The sequence below is a fragment of the Micropterus salmoides genome, unplaced genomic scaffold (genome assembly GCF_014851395.1).
Source record: "Micropterus salmoides isolate LMB-PRFRI ecotype aquatic unplaced genomic scaffold, ASM1485139v1 Ms_hic_scaffold_11, whole genome shotgun sequence".
Lineage (NCBI taxonomy): Eukaryota > Metazoa > Chordata > Actinopteri > Centrarchiformes > Centrarchidae > Micropterus > Micropterus salmoides.
In genome coordinates, this window is record NW_024040152.1 from 8,843,661 (window position 1) to 8,863,886 (window position 20,226).

The window sequence follows — 20,226 nt, forward strand, 5'->3', positions numbered from 1 at the left end:
TACTAACTGTTGCTACGAATTACTTAATAATATATAATGCGCTACATGGATTAAATCTCAAAAAGCCAAGTTTCTATACAGAATCTGTAAATGATAAAACTCATGAGTTCATCTTCAGGTACAAGCATCATTTATTAGCTTTACATTGTGAGTAAATGGTATATTGCTACATGACAATCATTCTGTACAATTCCACTTTTACAAATGTCAGGTCATTGAATGTAATAACTGCAGTTTTGACCTATGAAGTAAAAAGAACAGTTTTAAAACGGTTATGCTACTCAGACAGTAAAGGTTATGACTTTGGTCTTTACAACAAGTACTATCAAACTACTTTAGTAGTACTTTACAAAATAAACTTGGTTTCATAACATCGTAATCACATATCAATGAATACATTGTCTTAAGTACATTTATTTAAAACCTTTGGAAGAGTACAATACCAATCTTCTGCATTCATCAGAGTTAATTTACCCTCCACATTGTGTCCGTTTTAAGAAGGAATGCGACAAAGACACCATAATGCCCTTATAAAAACAGACCGTAGCGTCATATCACCTTCATTTCAGACAGGGTTCAGCTCAGGTGCATCCTCGATGGAATGTGCATGTTTTGTTTTTTTTATAGCACGTTTAGGTTCCCTTCCTGTGTTATCCCATTCAGGTTTGAACGGCGGCGTCCTCAGTAGTATGAGCTAAGGTGGGAGTGGGAGGTGGGATGTCTGGTCATGGCTGACCCAGGATAGATGGGGCTGTTGGGTGAGTTCCAGTACGTCGACGGAGGGCTGAAAAAGTTGCCAGGGGAGACAGGCATAGATGCAGGATGGCCACTCATGAAGTTCATTTTGGGCTGGTGGCTGTGGTAGGACTGGACGTAAGACATCTCAGTCTGGTACTTAACAAGTCCCCCTTCTGCTGAGTGATTCTGGTGTGCCTGCGAGATACCTTGGAAGTCAAATTTGTAGGCGTAGCGCTTGCCGTGCACCTTAGTCATGATGTTCTTGTCGTAGTAGTAGCGCAGGGCGCGGCTCAGCTTGTCATAGTTCATGTTGGGCTTACTCTTGCGCTCTCCCCAGCGCTTTGCCACCTCGTCTGGGTCAGTCATCTTGAACTCGCCGTTGGTGCCCTCCCAGGTGATGATGTTGGCATTGCTGCTGTCAGACAGCAGCTCCAGCAGGAACTGCCACAGCTGGATCTGCCCCGAACCTTGGAGGAGAAATGAAGAGTTAAGGAATCGGGTGCTGACTTCATTGGTTGGTGACACAAAACAAGACAGAAAATATACAGAATTACAAGTAGTAAATGTGTGAAATGTTTGTGTCATAGCATCTTTATACTTTTACTGGTAATATTAGAACAATTTGGATGTAATCATTTGTGTATCAATATCAAGAAATGAGCACCAGGTAGACTTTTAAAATTAGCATTAGAATTTTGCATAAAAAGGAAAAGATCCAAAACATTAAACTCCTCCCAATGGATCCAGGACCTTGGACAGCTCCTTAGTTTTTATATTAACAAAATACTCTTACAAAGTACAAACTACTAAGAGTTTTGTGTGGGTTTCTTTCATAGTAGTAGTATGACACACACAACTTCTCAGTCAGCTTAATTTTTTTCCCACCAAATGTGACCTTTTCACTGTGTGGCTTGGAGGAAGTGACAGACATCGGGGCAAAACCTACCCACAGGCCTGTGAGCGCTGGGGTCAGGGAGCTTGTATGGACTTTGTTTGCCTGTTCGGTTCTTGGATGAGCTGAGGGCTTGGCCTTCTGTGAGGAAACAGCAGGGCAAATAGTCATTTTGGTGAGAGGGAAGCCAGATTTTGTCTCAGTGTAAGCGTGATGCAATTCTGCTGACACAACAGGTGTTGCTTGACGGTTACTCCATTTTGGAAATTAAGTGCATGTGTGCAAGATGATGCTTGCTTTCCCTTATGTTCCCAAAGCAGACAGTGTAAAGGCCTCATTTGTATCATCCTTGTTGGTTTATCTTGTAGTAGTTACATTTCTTACCTGGGTTGGCTAGCCGACTGCTAATGGGCCCTAATGTCTGATACGGGTCTGTAACAAAGAAAAAGCATATGATGATTTTAATATCTTTTTGTAGATGTTACTTATATTAATCTGTAGAGCATAGATGTTTGTAAATCCCCTCCTAAATTCCATCTTTTGTGCCTTCAAGATTAGATAAAACGTATTTCCATGTTTTTGACATCACATTCATCATGAGTCTGTATCTGTTGTTCCATTAATTTTGATGGAGTGAAGTATTTAAATCACATCCCACATCTCTCGTTTGTTCAGTAGCTCTGGTGTTGTGCATTGATTGCCATAACCAACGGTTAGATAAACAGTCACCCAATCTGCTATCTAGATGGAATCAAGAAAGCCTATGTGAATGGACTTAAAAATATCAACCTCTATAATGTCTTTGATTGTCATGAAAACTATGAAATATACTGGCTGGACCTAGCAATTGCTACCACAGCTTCTGCATTGGCAGAAGATGAAGTCAGAGGGACAAATTTGCCACACTCTACTGATGGGTTAGGTCAATACAAAATATGACATTTTGTACAGTCATTCATGCTCAGGATGAGTTGTAACAACTTTGGTGATCCCTTAACTTTTCATCTAACACCATCATGTCATAATACTTCAGTGTTTGACTAAATACCTCCAAGATTTGTGACATTCCCCTCAGCCTCAACTTTGTGTTTAGAGCTAATCAGAAAAGGTTGTCATGCTAAGATGCTAACATAAGATTGTGAACATTATAACTGCTTGACGTAAGTGACATAAGTACGTTAGCATTGTACTGACTCACAGAGCGGTTATTGTGGTTGTATCTCTTATTGTTTACATATCTCCTAATATCTTAACCGATCTTTGGAAACATGGGGATCTTGACTGGAATTTCAAATAAAGCTCCTGAGTTTTGAACAATCCTTTCTAATACGATGTGAGTTTGTAGTGATTGATTGATTAGGAAAATATTTGGTACGAGTGGCCTTCCTACCTGGTCCAATTCTTGGAGAAGGCTCGGTAACTCTTGTGCTGTGTTGGTGCTCCATGGAGGGACCTACAAATATTAAAAAAACAAAAATCTTTGATTGAACCTCAGGTATGACCTGGTTTTTAATTTACAAAGAGCCAATTTGTATGCAAACCAGTAGTTGTTCATGCATGAAAAGTTACTCATGGTTTGGTTTCATATCTTCCTTGTGTCTGCTGTCATACCTTTGGGCACTGTGTTCATGGTGTTTGCCGGCCAGCTGTTCCTGCGGCTGATCTCATCAAAGCTGCTCTCTGCACAAAAAAAACAAGGATGAGACTAGACATTGACAGGCACGTGGCATAAAAAGGCTTTGAAGTGGACAGTACAGCTATAGTGGGAAGGAAGTCACTAAATGGAGACCGACACGATAAGAGTTTGCAGGTCTGAAGATGACCCAGAGTTTCTTGGGCAAGCATTCTTTTGTTCAGGCCACCCCTGTTGCCACAAGATTGTGAATTGTGTCCCAGGAGCAGGACCCATACCCCCCATTTCCTGTGTCGGTGCAGCTGTTTCCTGTCTGAAACTGGCTGTTGAGACTTTTGGACTTGTCAAAGTTTGTCAACTGAGGTTAGTGTTGTGCTATGGAACCTTTTTAGACTCTTGAAACTATGTAATATGTTTCTGAAACTCAACACATTCTTTTTGAATCCCTAAATCATTCAAGGAGTTTACTCTTTTCTGAAAGGTATGAGAATGTGACCTTGAATTCTGAGCTTTGAGGCACACCCAGAAACACTCAAACAGATCTTGACAATTTTAGTACAAGGTTGATTTAGATATTAATAATGGGAAATTGAGGCAATCAAACATGACTAAAATAAAAGTGTTTCTTTCAATAAATTGTTGTTTCATCTATTTAAAACATGTAGAGTAAATTATTGAAGTCATAATTAAATGAAAAGTGGCCTTCACCATTTTTTAGGGGTTGTGTATCATGTGGCAGGTAGGAGAAATATTCACATAAATTTAAAAGTAAAAGTACAGTAGTATTATCAGCAAAAAGTCCTTTAAATATCAAAAGAAAAATTAACCCTGTGTGATTAATTTAACATGATTAGATCGTTAATACTGTTGCATCAACATGCAAGTATCATTTTACTGTTATAGCTGGTCAAGGTGGTTGCTATCTAGGGTTCAGGCCCCATCCTACAGGTATCATGTGATGATTAATGAGATAGGACAGAGGCAAAAAAAGTTCTGATATCCAATATTATCTTAATTTATTAGACTTTTTTTCAAATCTTAAGTTATTTAAATGAAACCATGTGCAAGGTTTAGAGGGGAAATCTCTCTGGTGGAACTGTTAACAAACATGTGAAATGTGACAAGGGGCCCCATTAACACAGTTACTTTTTCTTTTGTAAGCCAGAAAGGTTGGGAACCACTGGTTAAGTTTACAATGCTTTGTGTTTTTATACACTTAACATATGTTATGTAAAATCTTAATCTGAAAAGTAACTTGTAACTCCAGCTGTCAAATCAATGTAGTTATGTATAAATTCCAACAAAAAAAAACATTGACAAGCTTATAGCTCCCCTTCTTCCTGTCTAAACTGGGTATACATTTTTAAAGCATAGAAGCCCCATCTAGAAGTGGCAATGAACTCTATTTCCTTCAGGAATTGGTAAAGACCAAAAATAGAGCTAAATGAGTAAATATAAGACTTCCATTCACCAGGTTGCCAGAAACACAACTCCAAAGGAATGCTGTTATTGCTCTATAACTGCTGGATGTACAAATAAGCAAAAGTTTGCTAATAAATTAGCCATATCAACTTAAAAATGTGACAATATGTCAATGTTCTCAACTTGTTTTCGCTGCCCAAACAGTAGCCAAACAATCCGTATTTCTCCATAGCATTAAATGTTAATTATTAAATAAGTAACAACCAAATAGTTTGAGGCAAATAATTCCACAAAGGAAGCCAACTGTTGTCATGTTTTAATTTAAATGTTAAATGCTAAATCCTGATTGGTGCATAATTATGTGACAGCACGTAGTCCACTCACAACTTGTGTGAAAAGTAGTACCAAAAAAGTAAAACAAATAAACAAATCTGTCATGTAAAACAACCAAAACTGTTCCAACTTTAGCAAAAATTGTGTGCTCATGTTGGACCCTATCACAAGAAGCTGATTGAGAAAAGGAGGTGATGGAGGAGAGTGGATGATCTTACCTGCTTTCACCTGTAGTCTGGGTTGTTGTGGTGGTGTGTTGCTGGTAGGAGTTGTGGAGTATGTGAACGTAGGGCTACCTGAAGCAGAGACCGAAAAGAAGTCAATATTACTTTCTCCTTAGATCAATCATACCAGGGTAGATTCTGAGAGCTGTGAATAGTAAAACCTAGACATCAAAGATATTGTGAGGACCTTTGAGAACTCAGTTTGTGGTGATGCTGTAGTACTGGATCGCATACTATTGTAATCTTGGTGTAATTTTGTCCATCCTTTCTAAAGTGGAAATCTCTAACAATAATCACGTCTGTCTGGCTTAAATTGATCACTATATGTGGATGATTATTACGATAAAATTTCATTTTTTCATGCAGATTACCATCTAATTGATATTTGTGTTTATTATGTAAATATAAAGTAATATTACAGACAGCATCAAAATACATTACGGCTTGTACTGTGTATAATTCAAATACATTATAAAATAATGCAGTAAAGTAAATAAAAAACGGCTTACTGTAGTTGAAACTGTAATTAGGCTACAGCCTAAAACAGTACTGTGCTGTTTGTCTACAGTAATGTCAGTAGTGCAAATAGGCTAGGTGGTGGTTTCAGTGCACTTTTTTTTAAAGGACAGAAAATAAAATGTTAGCTATCCACGGCGAACTGGTAGTAAAGTTTGAAAAAAAAATCGATAAAATATATAAAAACATTTTCCCCATATGTTGTCATGTGTTTGCAGAAACTAAACAGCTGCAGCTACAGTCACATACACTGCAAAGTTAATGAAGAATGCAAATTCGGTAAACAACACTACAAACTTCAGCCTCAAGCGACGTTCTTCCAGCCTCAACAAATTACATTATGAGGAACTCCTAAGTGCCCCTGTATTGCAAGGTGTTTGTATTATTTTGTTCTGACCTGACCTCAGTACCTGGGTGGGATGTAGATATCATAAATCAATTTATGATTAGATACTTTATTTTAATATAAAGTATAGGGAACAACAAATTCACATGCAGAAATATTTTTAGTGCTGCAATTACTGATTTTTCTATATTAGAATATTTGTCTGAGTAATAGATTAATCATCAAGTTTGTTTACTTTCAGACAATAGTGAAAATGCCCCATCACAATTTCCAAGAGGCCAAAGTGACAATAAAGAAAATACCAGTTCAAAACATTTTTGCCATGATAAAAAGGGAAAAAGCAGCAAATCCCACATTTGAGAAGCTGGAAACCAGCAAATGATTGGGTTTTTTGTTTAATCAAATAACTGTTTTAGTCATTTATCAAAAAAAAAAGAACTAGTTGGTTTATTGTTGAATCGTTTCAGGGCTACATGCTTCCCAGTGAAAATTCCAGAGAGGTTTATGTTTTGATTTTATTTCTGATCCTGCTAACATACAGGTTAAATATTTGGTAGCTGCAAAACAATGAAAACTTTTTACGTTGTCGAAACCAAACAATATTATCAGCTGGAGAGAGAATGATCTCAACACGAGGCGAGCCTTACTCTGCCGGAGGTAACTGAGGTGTGAGAGCAGGATGTCTGCGTTGTAGGCCGACGTGAGACGCATCATGTCGTCCTTGGTCATCTTGCACAGGGCCTTGCCATCCAGTGCTTGGAAGAGCATGACATCCACCTCCTCTAGGACGTACTCCTTAATGGCCCAGTCCAACCACTGCCGCACGTGGTCCTGTGTCCAAACCTCAGGATCTGGCATCAAGAGGGTGTAGGGAGGAGAGAAGAATAATCTGTCTTGAATTATAACACAGTGTTTTTGTGTTTTTTGTTGGATTTTATGAAAATCTTTTAGCTGGCTAGAGTTTGCTACACACTATCTGGACTTTTATTTGAAGTAGATGCTGTTGTGGCTTTCAGAAAGTCACAAACAGGAAGTTATAGAAGTTGCAGGGCAAGGAGTCATACAGAAATGATCATAAATTACTCTGCTCAAACGGATTTATTTACATAACGGATTTCCAGTGCAAATATGTCCCCCTACACTCAAATGTATTTTTCTTGTTGTTGCTTCACTTTATTAGAGCTTCATTGTGCAGATTGGTGTGTGTGCAGAGGAAGGCATCTCTGTGCTTACCTTAAATCTCAGTTTAAGACATGCACAAAAATAGTTAAGTCGTTGCCCAATATGCAACTTGAAAGCTCCAGTGCGCGCACACATACCGCGAACTGACTTTGGAGAGTATGGGAGTATGAGACATCTTGTGACTAGCAGTTAAACTTTATCTTCATGTACCAGTTGTGGCTGACTGTAATACTACCAAATATGAGATGGGAGTGCTTTGACTGTTTAAAACCGTTTGATGAAAAAAGGTAAATGATGTTTTAGCTTTCAAGTTTTAGGACATTTTATCTAGTCTTTCACATGGTGAGAGGTGCTATTTTTCTGGTTTCTTACAAGAAAAAAGTTGAGGGGATGGAGGGAGGAGTGTCACACAAAAATAGTCTGAACAACCCTGGGGCAAACATGATTTTTTTGTAGGACGTAAAAGGGCTGAGTAACACCGGAAACTACTTTGATATGAATACCAATTGTGATACTAATTTTGAAACGGGTGGTGGGTGGTGTATAACCCTGCTAGTTTTAGTTGAAGTGAATACAAGTTTACCAGTTCTTACTTTTTTTGACACGTGTGCTCCTTATGTGTGTCTTTCAAAAGTTTTAAAGTCCTCTGGTTGCTGAACTGTGGGCCTATTGTCAGGGTATCAGCAAATCTTAAAAGTCTTAAAAGGCTTTTTTAAAATTATGATAGGTCTTCAATTATAAAATGATGCCTAGGACACTTTAAAGTTACATATCAACAAATCTAGTGTTTTTCTTATTTTATTGCAGCTTATTGTACGTTTACCCCGCTTCTCCACAGGCAGCCACCTGCTCTCGCGATTTCCCTAAAGGTAGCAGGATTCAGGAAGTAAGCAAATAATTACCGAAAATGCTAAGCTAAAGTGAGCCCCATCTGGGGTTGTCATGGAAGGTTTTTGTTTCATGTAAGGCACCAAAAATCAAAATAAACAACAAATAAATAATGTAAATAAACAATTTGCAGTTGCATTATATTCTGTTGATATACAATTTGTATCGCAAATCATATTACATTAGAAATCCTTTACACATTTACCTTGTCTAATATAAATTACGTTTACATTTTACTAATTGGTAACAGCAAATATGTTAGAAAAAGATTACATTTTAACAACATCATTTGTTTTCTTTGAAATTTCTGCTTGCAATACAATATATGTACATTTCAACCAAAGCATGTTTTTATGGTTATGTTAAGGCAACTCTCAGGAATTGGTTCAGGTTAGGTAAAGATTCTATTAATAGTGTTTAAATAATCAGAATTTCTGGGAGACAGGGTTTAAATTGAATACTTTTACATTTCTACATTTGCATGCTTTGTAGATTACTTACTAGATCCGAGGCACTATATAACTTTTTCCAGGAACAATATTAAAACTTTGCTCTTCTTTAAAAACATTCTTATACACTCAAGTTTTATAAGTAATTAATAAAGACATTGTATTTTTTAAAATTTTATTTTGTATAGTTTCTTATCCTAAGAAATAGTCATTTGTATGCTTTTAATGATAACTGAAGGTTGTATTTGATCTCATTGTCTTGGTACAGTACTTTGTCTGATTTAGGAAGGTAAGCTCATTTCCAGTATTAAACTATGACCGTGAATTGCCTGTAACAGTAGGCAGGAGTTTTAGTTGCCACACCCTCAGGTCCTGATTGTCCTTATTTAACACATGCCACTGTGATGCAACGTCCGTGTATTATGAAGCAGAATAACTTTGCGCTTGTGACTCATTGAAAAATCTCGCTGGACGCCTCAGAGCTGAATTTTGAAATCACTGCCCGTTTGGAGGGATCCCATCATCTCTTGTGGGAACCCTCCATAGACTGACTCACCGAAACGTGCACACAAACACGCTTATGATTCTCACAGGATGATAAATGTCTGGGAACTGTGCAAAAAAATGTTTTTAGATGTCTGGACCACGGATTCATAGCGAAGATGAAATGGACCTAATTACTGTAGCTTGTCTAAACCTTGACTACGACTACTCTGATTGTAGTGACACATCACTGTCTTTAATTAGTGATTTTAGAGCAAAGAAAAAGAGCTGTAGCAAAAGTTAAAAAGCTTGGAGTCTTCTATGATAAACATTCAACAAAGTAATATGTAGGTAAGTATCAAATATGGGACAACTCTCGCTCTACATATTGCTGAGTGAAACACACAAGTGCCAGCATTGCTGATATTAGGGTATAAGGGTGTGTAACTTTAACAACACTTGAACTCGAATGTCATGGTGTCATTTTGGACAAATGTTACCTTTTTAATGTCTATGAAGCAATTACACATCTACTTCCTGTTTTTGTGTTGTTGTCACATTCATATTGAAGGATATTCTGTGTCTTCTATGTTTTAAAGGATGAGACTGTGTTATTCTATACTTTTCATATAATCAAAAAATCCCATGAAAAGACCAAACCGCTCATTACTAAATGACTTCCCTGTCCTGTGCTTGGGTACAAATACATAGTTCCATTTTTTTTTTTCTTAAAGGCTTAATAACTTCCTAAAACAACTGAAAATAGTGCATTTGTTGGGGACTGTTTTCAGCTGTGGAAACATACAGATTAGTGAGTATTTACAGCAGAGGTGTATGTGGGATTGAGTCACAATAGACTACAGTGTCCATGTTTACAGGTAAAACGGTGTGGCTCTATTGCTGTGCTTTTGGACAACAATGGAGCTCTATGGAACAGGAATAACGTAAGCTTACTGTATACTGGGATTTTTTGACAATTAGAAACATATATATATAAAAAACAGGAAGCAGGATGATTAAATAATGGTAAAAAATTGTAATGATCTCACCAAGTCATAACACATCTATTCCTGCTTGCTCTTTTTCTTGTTAACGTCACAGTCATGAGTGCTAAATTTACACTTACTTCACACATTTTAAATAGAATTCATTTTAAACCCTGAACAACCAGACAACCAGAAACTTGTTGTTGCTTATCTGTGGCACTGGAGAGTAGTGACTGGTGGTGGTGGTTGTGGTAGTTTGGGAAAGAAGGGTTCAGTTATCGATATTACACCAGTGTCCCGGCTCTTGGGAAACTGACTTGTGATAGTGAGGGTCTTGTGTGAGGATGGGGGGTGATAGAGTGACTTAGCTCACCTGCCGGCACGATGACCCTCTTCTCCTCTGTGGCGTTGCTGGGTGGGGTTGCCGTCTGGGGGCTGACGCGAGGCTCCGGATATGAGGCCTGGTATGGCATTGGGGCGCTGTCGTTGCTCATGTGTCTAGAGCGTTTGGTGACACTGCAATCCACAGGGGACTCACGGCTACAACAGACAGAGGAGAAAGCATTTGGTCATGGTTGTCTTCACATGGCTGGAAAAGTAGAGGGGTTATTTGATAATTAAAATATCTTGTAACCTTGTAAGTGTTATTACACTTTCATTTAATCAACAGATAAACAATGAAAAACCTTCTAATAGTGGTAGAAGAAATGACCAATACAACAATTTACAATTACAAAGTAAGGAGAAAAAGTCCTGCATTCAAAACCCTACTTAAGTAAAAGTACAGAAGAATTATCAGCAAAATGTAAACTAACTAAAAAAAGTAAAAATACTGATTCTGCAGAAATATGTCCCCTGTGACTGACATAACATTATATATTAAATTACAATATTAAATTGTTGATACTGATGCATTAATGCTCATAAAGCATGTTACTGTTAAAGCTGGTTAATATGGAGCTAGTTGTAACTACTTTATATACATTGTTTGGCAGTTTAGTCCAGTGGTTCCCAACCTAGGTGTTGGACCACTCCTATGGGTCAAGAGATGATTAATGAGACAGGAAAGCATTGAAATCAAAGTTATGATACACCAACCACTGGTTTAATCTTTAACATTGTGTGTTGTATTTTATAAGTCACTCATATAATTTTTTAAATGTAAAATTTTACTCTGAAACCTTACTAGTAACTACAGCTGTCACGTAAATATGGTGGCGTAAAAAGTACCAAATTTCCCTCTGAAATGTAGTGGTTTAAAGTAGCAAACAATGGAAATACTCAAGTAAATACCTTGAAATGTTACTTAAGTGTAGCAGTTGAGTAAAAGTACTTGGTGACTTTTTCACCAGTTACAATACTTTATAACACTTCAATTAAAGTTGAGACACAAATTACCACGTTTGGAATTCAGACTTTTCCATCAGTGGTGGAAAACAATAAGGGACACTGGGCTGCGTTTGGCAACAACAATACAATGGTGAACAATAAACATTTTTAGGGACTGGGAAAAACCGAAATGTTGACATGGATCGTGACAAAGCTAGAGTCAGATAATCCGGGAACCTGCACTCCCCTGTGGCCTTGGCCCGTCCTGACTCACCTGGTTCCATTGACGTGTTCGCCTCTTTTCCCAGGGTTCTGTGCCGCTGACCCCACCCACTCAGACTCGGTGTGCTCGGGACTCTGCTTGGAGGCCTGGCTATACCCGCCGGGTGACGTCATTTCGGTCTTCATGTGCATGGCCGGGGCTGCGGTGTAGGGCGGCTCGAATATGGGCTGATCCTCACTCACCACTGACAGCGCTTCCTGTCCAACAGAGCCACAGCAGTCAGTGTCTGCCATTAATGTGTCAGGTCACAACCTGTGGAAACTCTTTTTCCACATAAAGACCCCACCTAGGATGCTTTAGTAAAATATAGGTGTAACAACAGCACAGCAGAAATTTTCAGATTTTTATCTGAAGTTTAAACAGTAGACATAACTAACATTTTTAAAGGTCACTCTTTGTAAAACAGTATCATTCAAAGTAAGTATCATCCAGAATTTCTATTGACTACATTTTGTTCCTTTTTCTTATAGAACTTGGTTGTGAATCAACAAAATCAATTACCATAGTTTACAGAAGTTATCACAAAAGAAATTACAGGAGATAATATATCATTATCAAATCAGTCAAAAATATTCACTGCAACAACAAAAAAACACAAAAAAGTCTCCATAAGTGGCAACAGAATAATTCACCAACAATAGATAATTGTCTTGAAATTGTTAAAAAGATACAAGAATTATAACGACTGGCTTTAATACTTTGACTGAGAAATGAGCTGTTAAACAAATTGACAAAGTTGATTTCTATGTACTTTACTTTTTCATTTATTGGATATATTATACATGTTCAGAGCTACATAAAGATTTGCTGTTTCTTGTTTTGTGACTGTGAATGTGTTGTTGTGTTTGTATTCCATTTCATTTTATTCAGATGTAATTATTATTGGATGTACGGACTTGTTTTTAGCAGTGCTAATGAGCCAGTCCTCTTTAGGGTTTAGTGACTTGCTATGAGGTACTTCAGCAGGAGATTTTGAGAGCTGGGACCATTTCACGTTCAGTTTTCTCCACCTCAAGTTTTTCTTCTTTCTCTTCTGTCGAGATCCAAACTGGCAATCCTCTGGTCACGTACTTTACTTTCTAGCCTTCAAATTTTCGCTTCCACAAAATATTGCATATTGATTTGTTTGAAATTCAGTGATATTGCCCTGGATTGATTTAAACTAAGTGTGTGTTTAATCTAAACAATCAGAGACAGGAGGACAATCCACTTAGAAAAATGACATGTAAACTGCACAGAAATGGTGTATAGGCAGTCAGTAGGCGTTCTAATCTTTGAAGAACATCAGCAACCTTAACCACCTTATTTTGTCGTTAGGATTGGGGTTGGTGGGTGGGGGTTGCTCAAGGTGGAGTCTAATCGAGATTTAGTCCGTCGCCTTCCTGGGTTCATCACCTACAGCAAGGCCTCAAAACCACCCCAAGATGGCATTTTCATCCCACGCATTTGGGAGCACAAGCGCCGGACCTGTTGTTCTGTCTGCTCAAATTAAGTGTGTGCATGTGGGATGCGACCACGGCAGCTTGAGTGGGTGTAAGTGCGTGTTTGTTTAGAGGAGTTGAGCATTGTCTTTGGACCTTGTACGTCAGTGGCGTGCTTTTTCAGTGGCCTACAGGAAACCTGGCCGCCATGTGCAGAGGAACCTTTTGGCACAGGCCAAGGGAGAGGAAATGGTGGAGGAGGGGGGCACAGTGTAAAAATGTGGGTCATTTTAAAGCTGGAAAACAACCCTAAAGGCCTGTGGTTAGGGGATGAAGAGAAGAGAAGAAGAGTACAGCCTTGATTGAAGTGCCGCCTTTGAATTGTGCTTTTGCCTCTGTGTTTTTTTTAGCTCAATTGTTGCCTGAGCATTGTGAACCACATTTTAATGCATGGCACACAGTTTGGCATTTCCTCGAAGCTGCAGACAAACCGATACACAAGCAGTGTGCGGGATTTCAGCAACCTGCTGCTGCTGTTGCATTGAGCACTGGATACGCCCTTTTTTTATGCACACACAGGCAAAAGGTTTTAGTATTGCACACACTGTTTGAATTCACATCAAACAATATTACCCAATATTGATTGTTCAAGACCAATAGACACAGGTGAAAAAAACATAAAATGTTATGTTGTGAATTAAAAGATTGTACTCCTATAATAGGCTGTTGTCAAATTTGTGACGGACAGTTTAAATAAAAGGATCAAAAGCGATGCAGCGGAATAAGAGATATAGTCATTTGTCTTATCAAAACCTGGTGCCTACATTACCCATAATGCAACTCGATTGCTGACAGTTTGGTCTGAGGGTGTGTTATGCTAATAGCGGCTAATGTAGGCACATATGAGGAGCGGGCTACAGCGGGCTGAGGTCTGGTGACCTCACTTCTTTTTCACTCAACACCCACATATTTTTATAGTTTTGAAACTTGTAGTCTTCAGCCCCAACCGATACAATTTATCAGACTCTGGAGCCACAAAAAACACTTATTTTAAATATGCAATTGTACTCCACAAGACCTGGAAACAGACTTTGATGTGTAAAATGTGGGGGAGTCCCCTTTAAATGTTAAGAGCTGTAAATTAATAAAAACATTATGTTGCAAATTTTAGGGCTGTAAATAAAGGTTTCTCATTTTTAGATGATCGATATCTAATTTTGCATGCTAACTAAAAGCTAAATTATATTTATAAAGTAAAAAATGTGCTTTTTTGCACGTGACAGAAGTGCTTTGCAGGGCTTCATATTTTCCTGCTCAGCTTTCTTTTGACCGCACTCCCTGTTTTCTTCTTCAGCTGATTGCTCTGTTTTACTTCTGTTGCTGTTGTCCCTTCTCTCCGGTCTTCCTCTCTCACACTAAGTGCCTTCAGAGGCCCTTTTCTCTGTGCAGAAGTGAAACAGTTGGCTGAAAGTAGGATAAAACAAACGGCTGACAACAGATTCTCATGAGAGGAATAAAAAAGAATAGTAAATAGTTGAACTCTGTGGTTAAGTAGGATTTTTTAAAGTTTTTCGGTGCTTAACACTCCAACCGTTGATGTTATCGTGACACACTGCCAATCATCACGTTCAGTTTTCAGCACCGTACATTAAGTGACAAGCTGATGCTTTCACAACCACAAACACACACTCCCGCTCTTTCTTTATCTTCCCCTTGCGCTCTCTCCCTCTCTTTCTCTCTCTCCTCTGCACAGTGATACAAATATACTAAAATGTGGCCTGACCGCTAATGCCACAACTGACTTCCTGTTCAATGTGTTTCAGCCTGTTGCTCAGTGATACAAAACAACTTTTAAAAACATGACCTTCTTGAGGCTAACGCTACCTTGTGCCTCGATGTCCTAAAATTTACACCGTTTGTGTTCAATTTTATAGTAAACACTTCAACCTCCTCCCTTGCTGCGAGAGCACAAACAAGTCCTGCGTGGAAACTTTTGACATGGCTTTAAGTCAGCAGCTTTGCAGGTTGCATCATGCAGTCTTGCCCAAACCAAGAGCTTGAAGAGAGCATGATCACAGGCTGTTTACGAAATAAACGTTCATACTTCTTATATCTTTATGGAATAACATTTTAGATTAACAGTTTAACCACAGGAAATGGCAACAAATAAAAAGAACACCACCACCACAAGCGTGTTTGACTTGGATTCTTTAACCCAAGATGCAGTTGAATAGCTCCATCATGTACCTGTTTCTAAGTACTTTTTGGTGGAAAATCAAAAGGGATATTGCAACACAGCCTGCATGTGATAAAATAAAGTAGTCATCTTATGAATCAGACATGGAGGGTTTTGGTATACTGTTACCAAGGGCTCTTCAATGCCAGAGACTTAATTTAGCTAATATATTTTTCTCCATGTTGGATATGATTTTATACTCAATGTAGTCAGCAGCAGCCTTAGTGATTTTACTAATTTTCATCAATTCATCAATAATCAATCATTAAATATTTTATTTGTGCTGTCTGGGCACTTTAAGAGCCACATCTAGTAACTAGCACTACTGATTATTTTCATAATCGGTTCATGTGTTGATTATTTTCTCTATTAATCATTTGGTCTGTAACTTCCGTGTCAGTGAAAAATCTTCTCGAGGCCAAGGTGGCGTTAGTCTTAAAAACAGTCAGAAAACACCAAGATATGTGGTTTAGGATGTAAGATGAGGCAACCAATTATCTCATTTGAGAAGCTGGAACATCTATTCATTTGGCATTTTTGCTGGAAAATGGATAATTGATTATGACAGTAGTTACTAATCATTTCAGCTCTACTGGTAACCCAAAACCAGTGGTTTCCAATAGGTCCCAGGATAAATCTGAGGCATCACACAATTATTAGAAACATAAGAAAGCACAAAGCTGCACAGAAATCATCTTTATCCAATCTTTTTGGACCTCTCTGGACCTCCAGAGCTCTTTGTTTGAACTTGTAACAACAAGTAGACATACTGCATGCAGCCTGTGGGGTTGCAAGAAGATATTGCTTTGTTGAATGGGGTTACAAGCCGAAAAAGTTTGGCAACCACTGCCCAAAACTTCAACCAAGGATGTGGTTAACAACTACTTTGTTGCATTAAGCAGTTATATCATTTAAGACCATTTTTGAAATGCCAATGAATTTCTTTTTTTGTAATGTGTTAGAGAAAATAAGCTGATCTGATGACATGTTTTGGGGCCTTCATCATCCTCCTGCAGCAAAGTGCACTGTAGGCTGATAAACAATCCTCATTTCATTCAGGTTGTTTTGATCCTCTTAAAACTTGTGGAAGTGAAATCTCAGATTTTAAACTTCTGAGATTGGTACTGAAATTATTTGACTATTAACAGTAGCCCCATTCACAATGATTTATAGTAAAGGTCTTTAAAAATAAGAAACTTGATTTATGGGTCTTTTATTTCTTATCATGTTCTTCACTGTGTGTTTCTCAAAATCAAATCAGTTTAAGGTGTTACTGAGCTCCTGTTTAGGCCTACACCACAATTGCCATCCAGATACTTTACGAATATTTTAGTAAATATGCTAAATGAGTGTTTGCTCCTGTCAAGGCCTGAGGATATTAAAAGCACTACAATCACACAAAACAAGATGTAGCCTAAAATAACAGGCCAGAGATCAAGTTGTGCAAAGGCACAGCCCTGTGTGTGCTCGCCATGTCTGAGGCAAGTGGCAGAAAGCAGAAGTAAAAGTTGAGGCAAGCTGATTTTGCAAAGGCCTGAGCAGCTGCGCTTTCTGCCACACAAACAACGGTGCGGTTTTCACAGCTATGAGCCTGGCAGCGCGCAGGCCTCTGCAGGCCCCGAACACAGAGCCAGGCCCGGTTCTCCTTCACCTCCCATGCCTATGTGAGCGGACACTGTAAAGTTAAAACAATGCAGTTTGTCCACTTAGTTTCTTTCTGGCGAGGCTTTGTTGCTTTTTTACATTTTTTCTAGTCCACGGAGCGGAAATGTGTGCGGAAAGTCTGAGGTTTGAGACAGGAAGCCTGCTGAGTTCAGATAACGACACCTGACAAGTGCTCCCGTTTGCAGCCATAAATTATACTTAAAATAACCTCAAACACACAATCTGCTGCGACACAGCAGAAGAGAATAATCATATCTGAATAATAATAGTCCTAATTACCTTTTATCAACGAATAATCCCCTAGGACTATGTGTGCCAGCATTTTAAACAGAGAAAGAAAGAAACTAAAATATTTCCTAACCAAAAATAAAACATAGCAGACTACTTTATATATTGAAGCAAGTTTCGTTTCAGCATATCCTCATTTCCTGCACTGGCTCTTTAATAAATCACTCTTTTTTTATGGCATAACGAAAATAATGTAACTCGCCAGACTTTACCGTCCAAAATGCATTAATGTGGGCCTACTGTAGCCTACATATAGGCTATCCATAGGTTACATTTTTAATAACAGAGAAATGAGAAATGAGCTCCTCAATCTAATATGGTCAAAGGCCCTTTTCTAGTTTTAAACTGGCTGAATTATAAAAGATAAAGACATTTGTTATAGTAAATCGTTTGTAACAAATTAGGAATGTCAGTATTGATATTGCGTTTAATTTGGAGAGATGGTTCGTGAGTTACCAAGAATATTTTATAGCATAAATAAGAAAAGCCTACAGGCCAGTGCTGAATATTAGACACACATTCGTTAAAAAATATCGCGATTTTGCATCTTTGTGGCCTAGGCCACATCATCGGGTAAAGTTTTCTCTTTTTCTCATTGCGCAATCATCCGTTTTCAATGTGAATGTCATGAAAACGTGCTTTTTCGATTTGAATTCCTGACATGAAGGCCTTCATTTCTGCATTTTTTAGAAGTTAAGAATTGAAAGAATTACTGCATGGTCTTCCGGAGAAGGTCAACAGGTACAGCTGTAACAGTATGAAATGTGAAATACCAGTCATCTGATGGAAATGGATCCTCCTGCTGTTTAAAAACGGGCTCACGTATCCAAGTTGATCCATGGCGCCTTCAGGGACACCTGCCTGGTGCGCACCAATAAAGTCCTGCATCCCCTCATTAACGTCGTTAAAGAAAAAGAAAGCAGTTTGTAAACCTGTTAAATGTTAAGTAATTTCACTCTCCGTGCGTTACTTTTGGTGTTGCTTTTGCGGCTCCGTGGATAGCGCGGACTGAACTCGATTAAACGCAGCAATTAAGGGGAAAAAAATGAAACGCGTGCGTTTAGAAATCCTCTTTTACGCGTATAGCCGGCCACCAATTAGTGTTTTTATCTGAGTGTAAAGATGTAGTGGTTAGTTGTGTTATTATAGAGCCGACATACAACCACGAACGGGAAGGAAGAGGAAATTTTGTACAAGAAGGAAAGAGTGGGGAGCTCGCATCACCGCCTTGACTCTCTCACTCAGCAGACTCAGGGCTGATGTGGGTGGCCGCCTGTCATTTTCACCACCAGCAGCAGCGTTAAAAAACAATTCAAATACATACCTTTATCGTACAGTCCATTGCAGCAGCCTCGCGGTCTTTGTCATTTAGTCGATTTTGTAAATGTTAACGTTAATGTAGCCTTCTAACCTCACTTCAATACATGCAGGGGTGCATTGGCTCTATATGTCGCAAACCATTGCAGTTACAATTTTTTGCTCACAGACCATAACCGGATGGCAAGTTTTTTTCTCTCCCTCTCTCTCTTGCGCGCTCTAGCTCGCTCTCTCTCTCGCTCTCGCTCTCTAAATTGGGAAGTGAAGTCACTCTTTAACATAGAAGCTGCTTCTCATGAAACCAACACTTTGGCTACTGCTCAGAAGGAAAAACAAAAAGCTCTGTAGTTTGTGTGCTTTAGATTCAGGTGTAGAGTTTCATCTAAAACATCAGATTCTTCAGCCTTTTGCTGTAGGTTAACCACAGTGAAAATGAAAGAGTGTAAAGTGTCATAACAAAAATAGCTTTTGTGGTTAAAAACACTGTAAAAAGCTCTACAAAATGTGTGCTTTTGGAAACATGCCAGGCACCATGTTGTTTCAGCATATTATATCTTTGTTTGAGGTCTTTCAGCATATTATAACATACCCTTGTATATATATAAAAAAAAAGGTCAAAATTCATAAACATGGTCCTTCACCATTGTGCTGGGGCAAACATTTGGAACTGCTTCAGATAAAGTGAGATACTCAGAGTTTATTACAGTGTAGACAGTGTGTAGGTGTAAACACTTTTTATTGAAGGAAATGGAAATTTAAGGGATGGGTAGCATGTGTTAAAATGAGGCCTGTATGTAACAGCTTTCTCTCAGCACATGTATTATTATATAGATTATGTATTGTTTTAGACTATGGTTTTGTCGGTCTAGGATTGAATCTGTGTTTCTTGTTGTGGCTCTGATCCTCTGACACAAGAGATCTGAGGTTCACAAACTGCAGCCATGCTTTTATGCTGTCTGGGCCCCAAGCAAAATTGTTGTTTAACTGTTATCCTTTTATCACCTTAATCAAAATTGTGTGAGCACCTCATCCTCAAACTACTAAATGATAGGTTATTGTCCAATAGCCTTTCCTTCATGGACAACCAGGATGTTCCCCACTCAGCTCTAAAGGACAGGTTCACAATTTGTCAAGTCTACCCTATAGCAACAATCAGGTCTCGATATGAACCTTGAAACAGGCTTTGCTTGCTGTAATTATTCCTCCTGTTGATGCTGGCCTCTAAAACATCCCTTCTTATGAGACGTCCGCTGTTAGTCAAATCAAGCGGAGAGCTCTCAAAGTTACAGCCTTTTTAGTACAAAATTTCCTTTTTTGTTTTATCTGCAGCTCAGCAGGGACACACAAAAAGGATTTTATCCTAAAAAATATTTGATTTGTCTAGCTCCGACTGCTGAAGCCTCATAAGCTTTCATTCACAAAGACATTTGTGCACAAAACAAGGACTGTGGATTTTATCCCCAATCACTCACACTGAAAGTGCATTAATGAATGACCAGTGTAAACAAGATGAATTATGACAGCAAGTAAAACCTGTCTCTTCACAAGGGATTATGATTTTAAGACAGACTTTGTGAACATATCTTTCAGCTTCC

At 38.5% G+C, this 20,226-nt stretch overlaps 1 protein-coding gene across 3 annotated transcripts; it reads right to left on the reverse strand.

The window, feature by feature from the left end:
* Positions 1-113: 113 nt before the first annotated feature.
* Positions 114-18,812, reverse strand: fli1rs (Fli-1 proto-oncogene, ETS transcription factor-related sequence). 3 transcript variants are annotated; one of them, XM_038710743.1, is made up of 10 exons: positions 18,639-18,811; positions 11,696-11,901; positions 10,466-10,632; positions 6,752-6,955; positions 5,237-5,314; positions 3,242-3,310; positions 3,021-3,083; positions 2,015-2,062; positions 1,685-1,771; positions 114-1,205 (listed from the first exon to the last, which is right to left on the reverse strand). In XM_038710743.1, exons 1-10 carry the CDS (start codon positions 18,654-18,656, stop codon positions 682-684), a joined length of 1,464 nt encoding a protein of 487 aa, XP_038566671.1. In that variant the 5' UTR covers positions 18,657-18,811; the 3' UTR covers positions 114-681. The 3 variants fall into 3 exon arrangements, with proteins under 3 accessions (XP_038566671.1, XP_038566672.1, XP_038566673.1); XM_038710744.1 differs by lacking the exon at positions 18,639-18,811 and adding an exon at positions 18,088-18,489; XM_038710745.1 differs by lacking the exon at positions 1,685-1,771 and having other exon boundaries at positions 18,639-18,812.
* Positions 18,813-20,226: the final 1,414 nt, after the last annotated feature.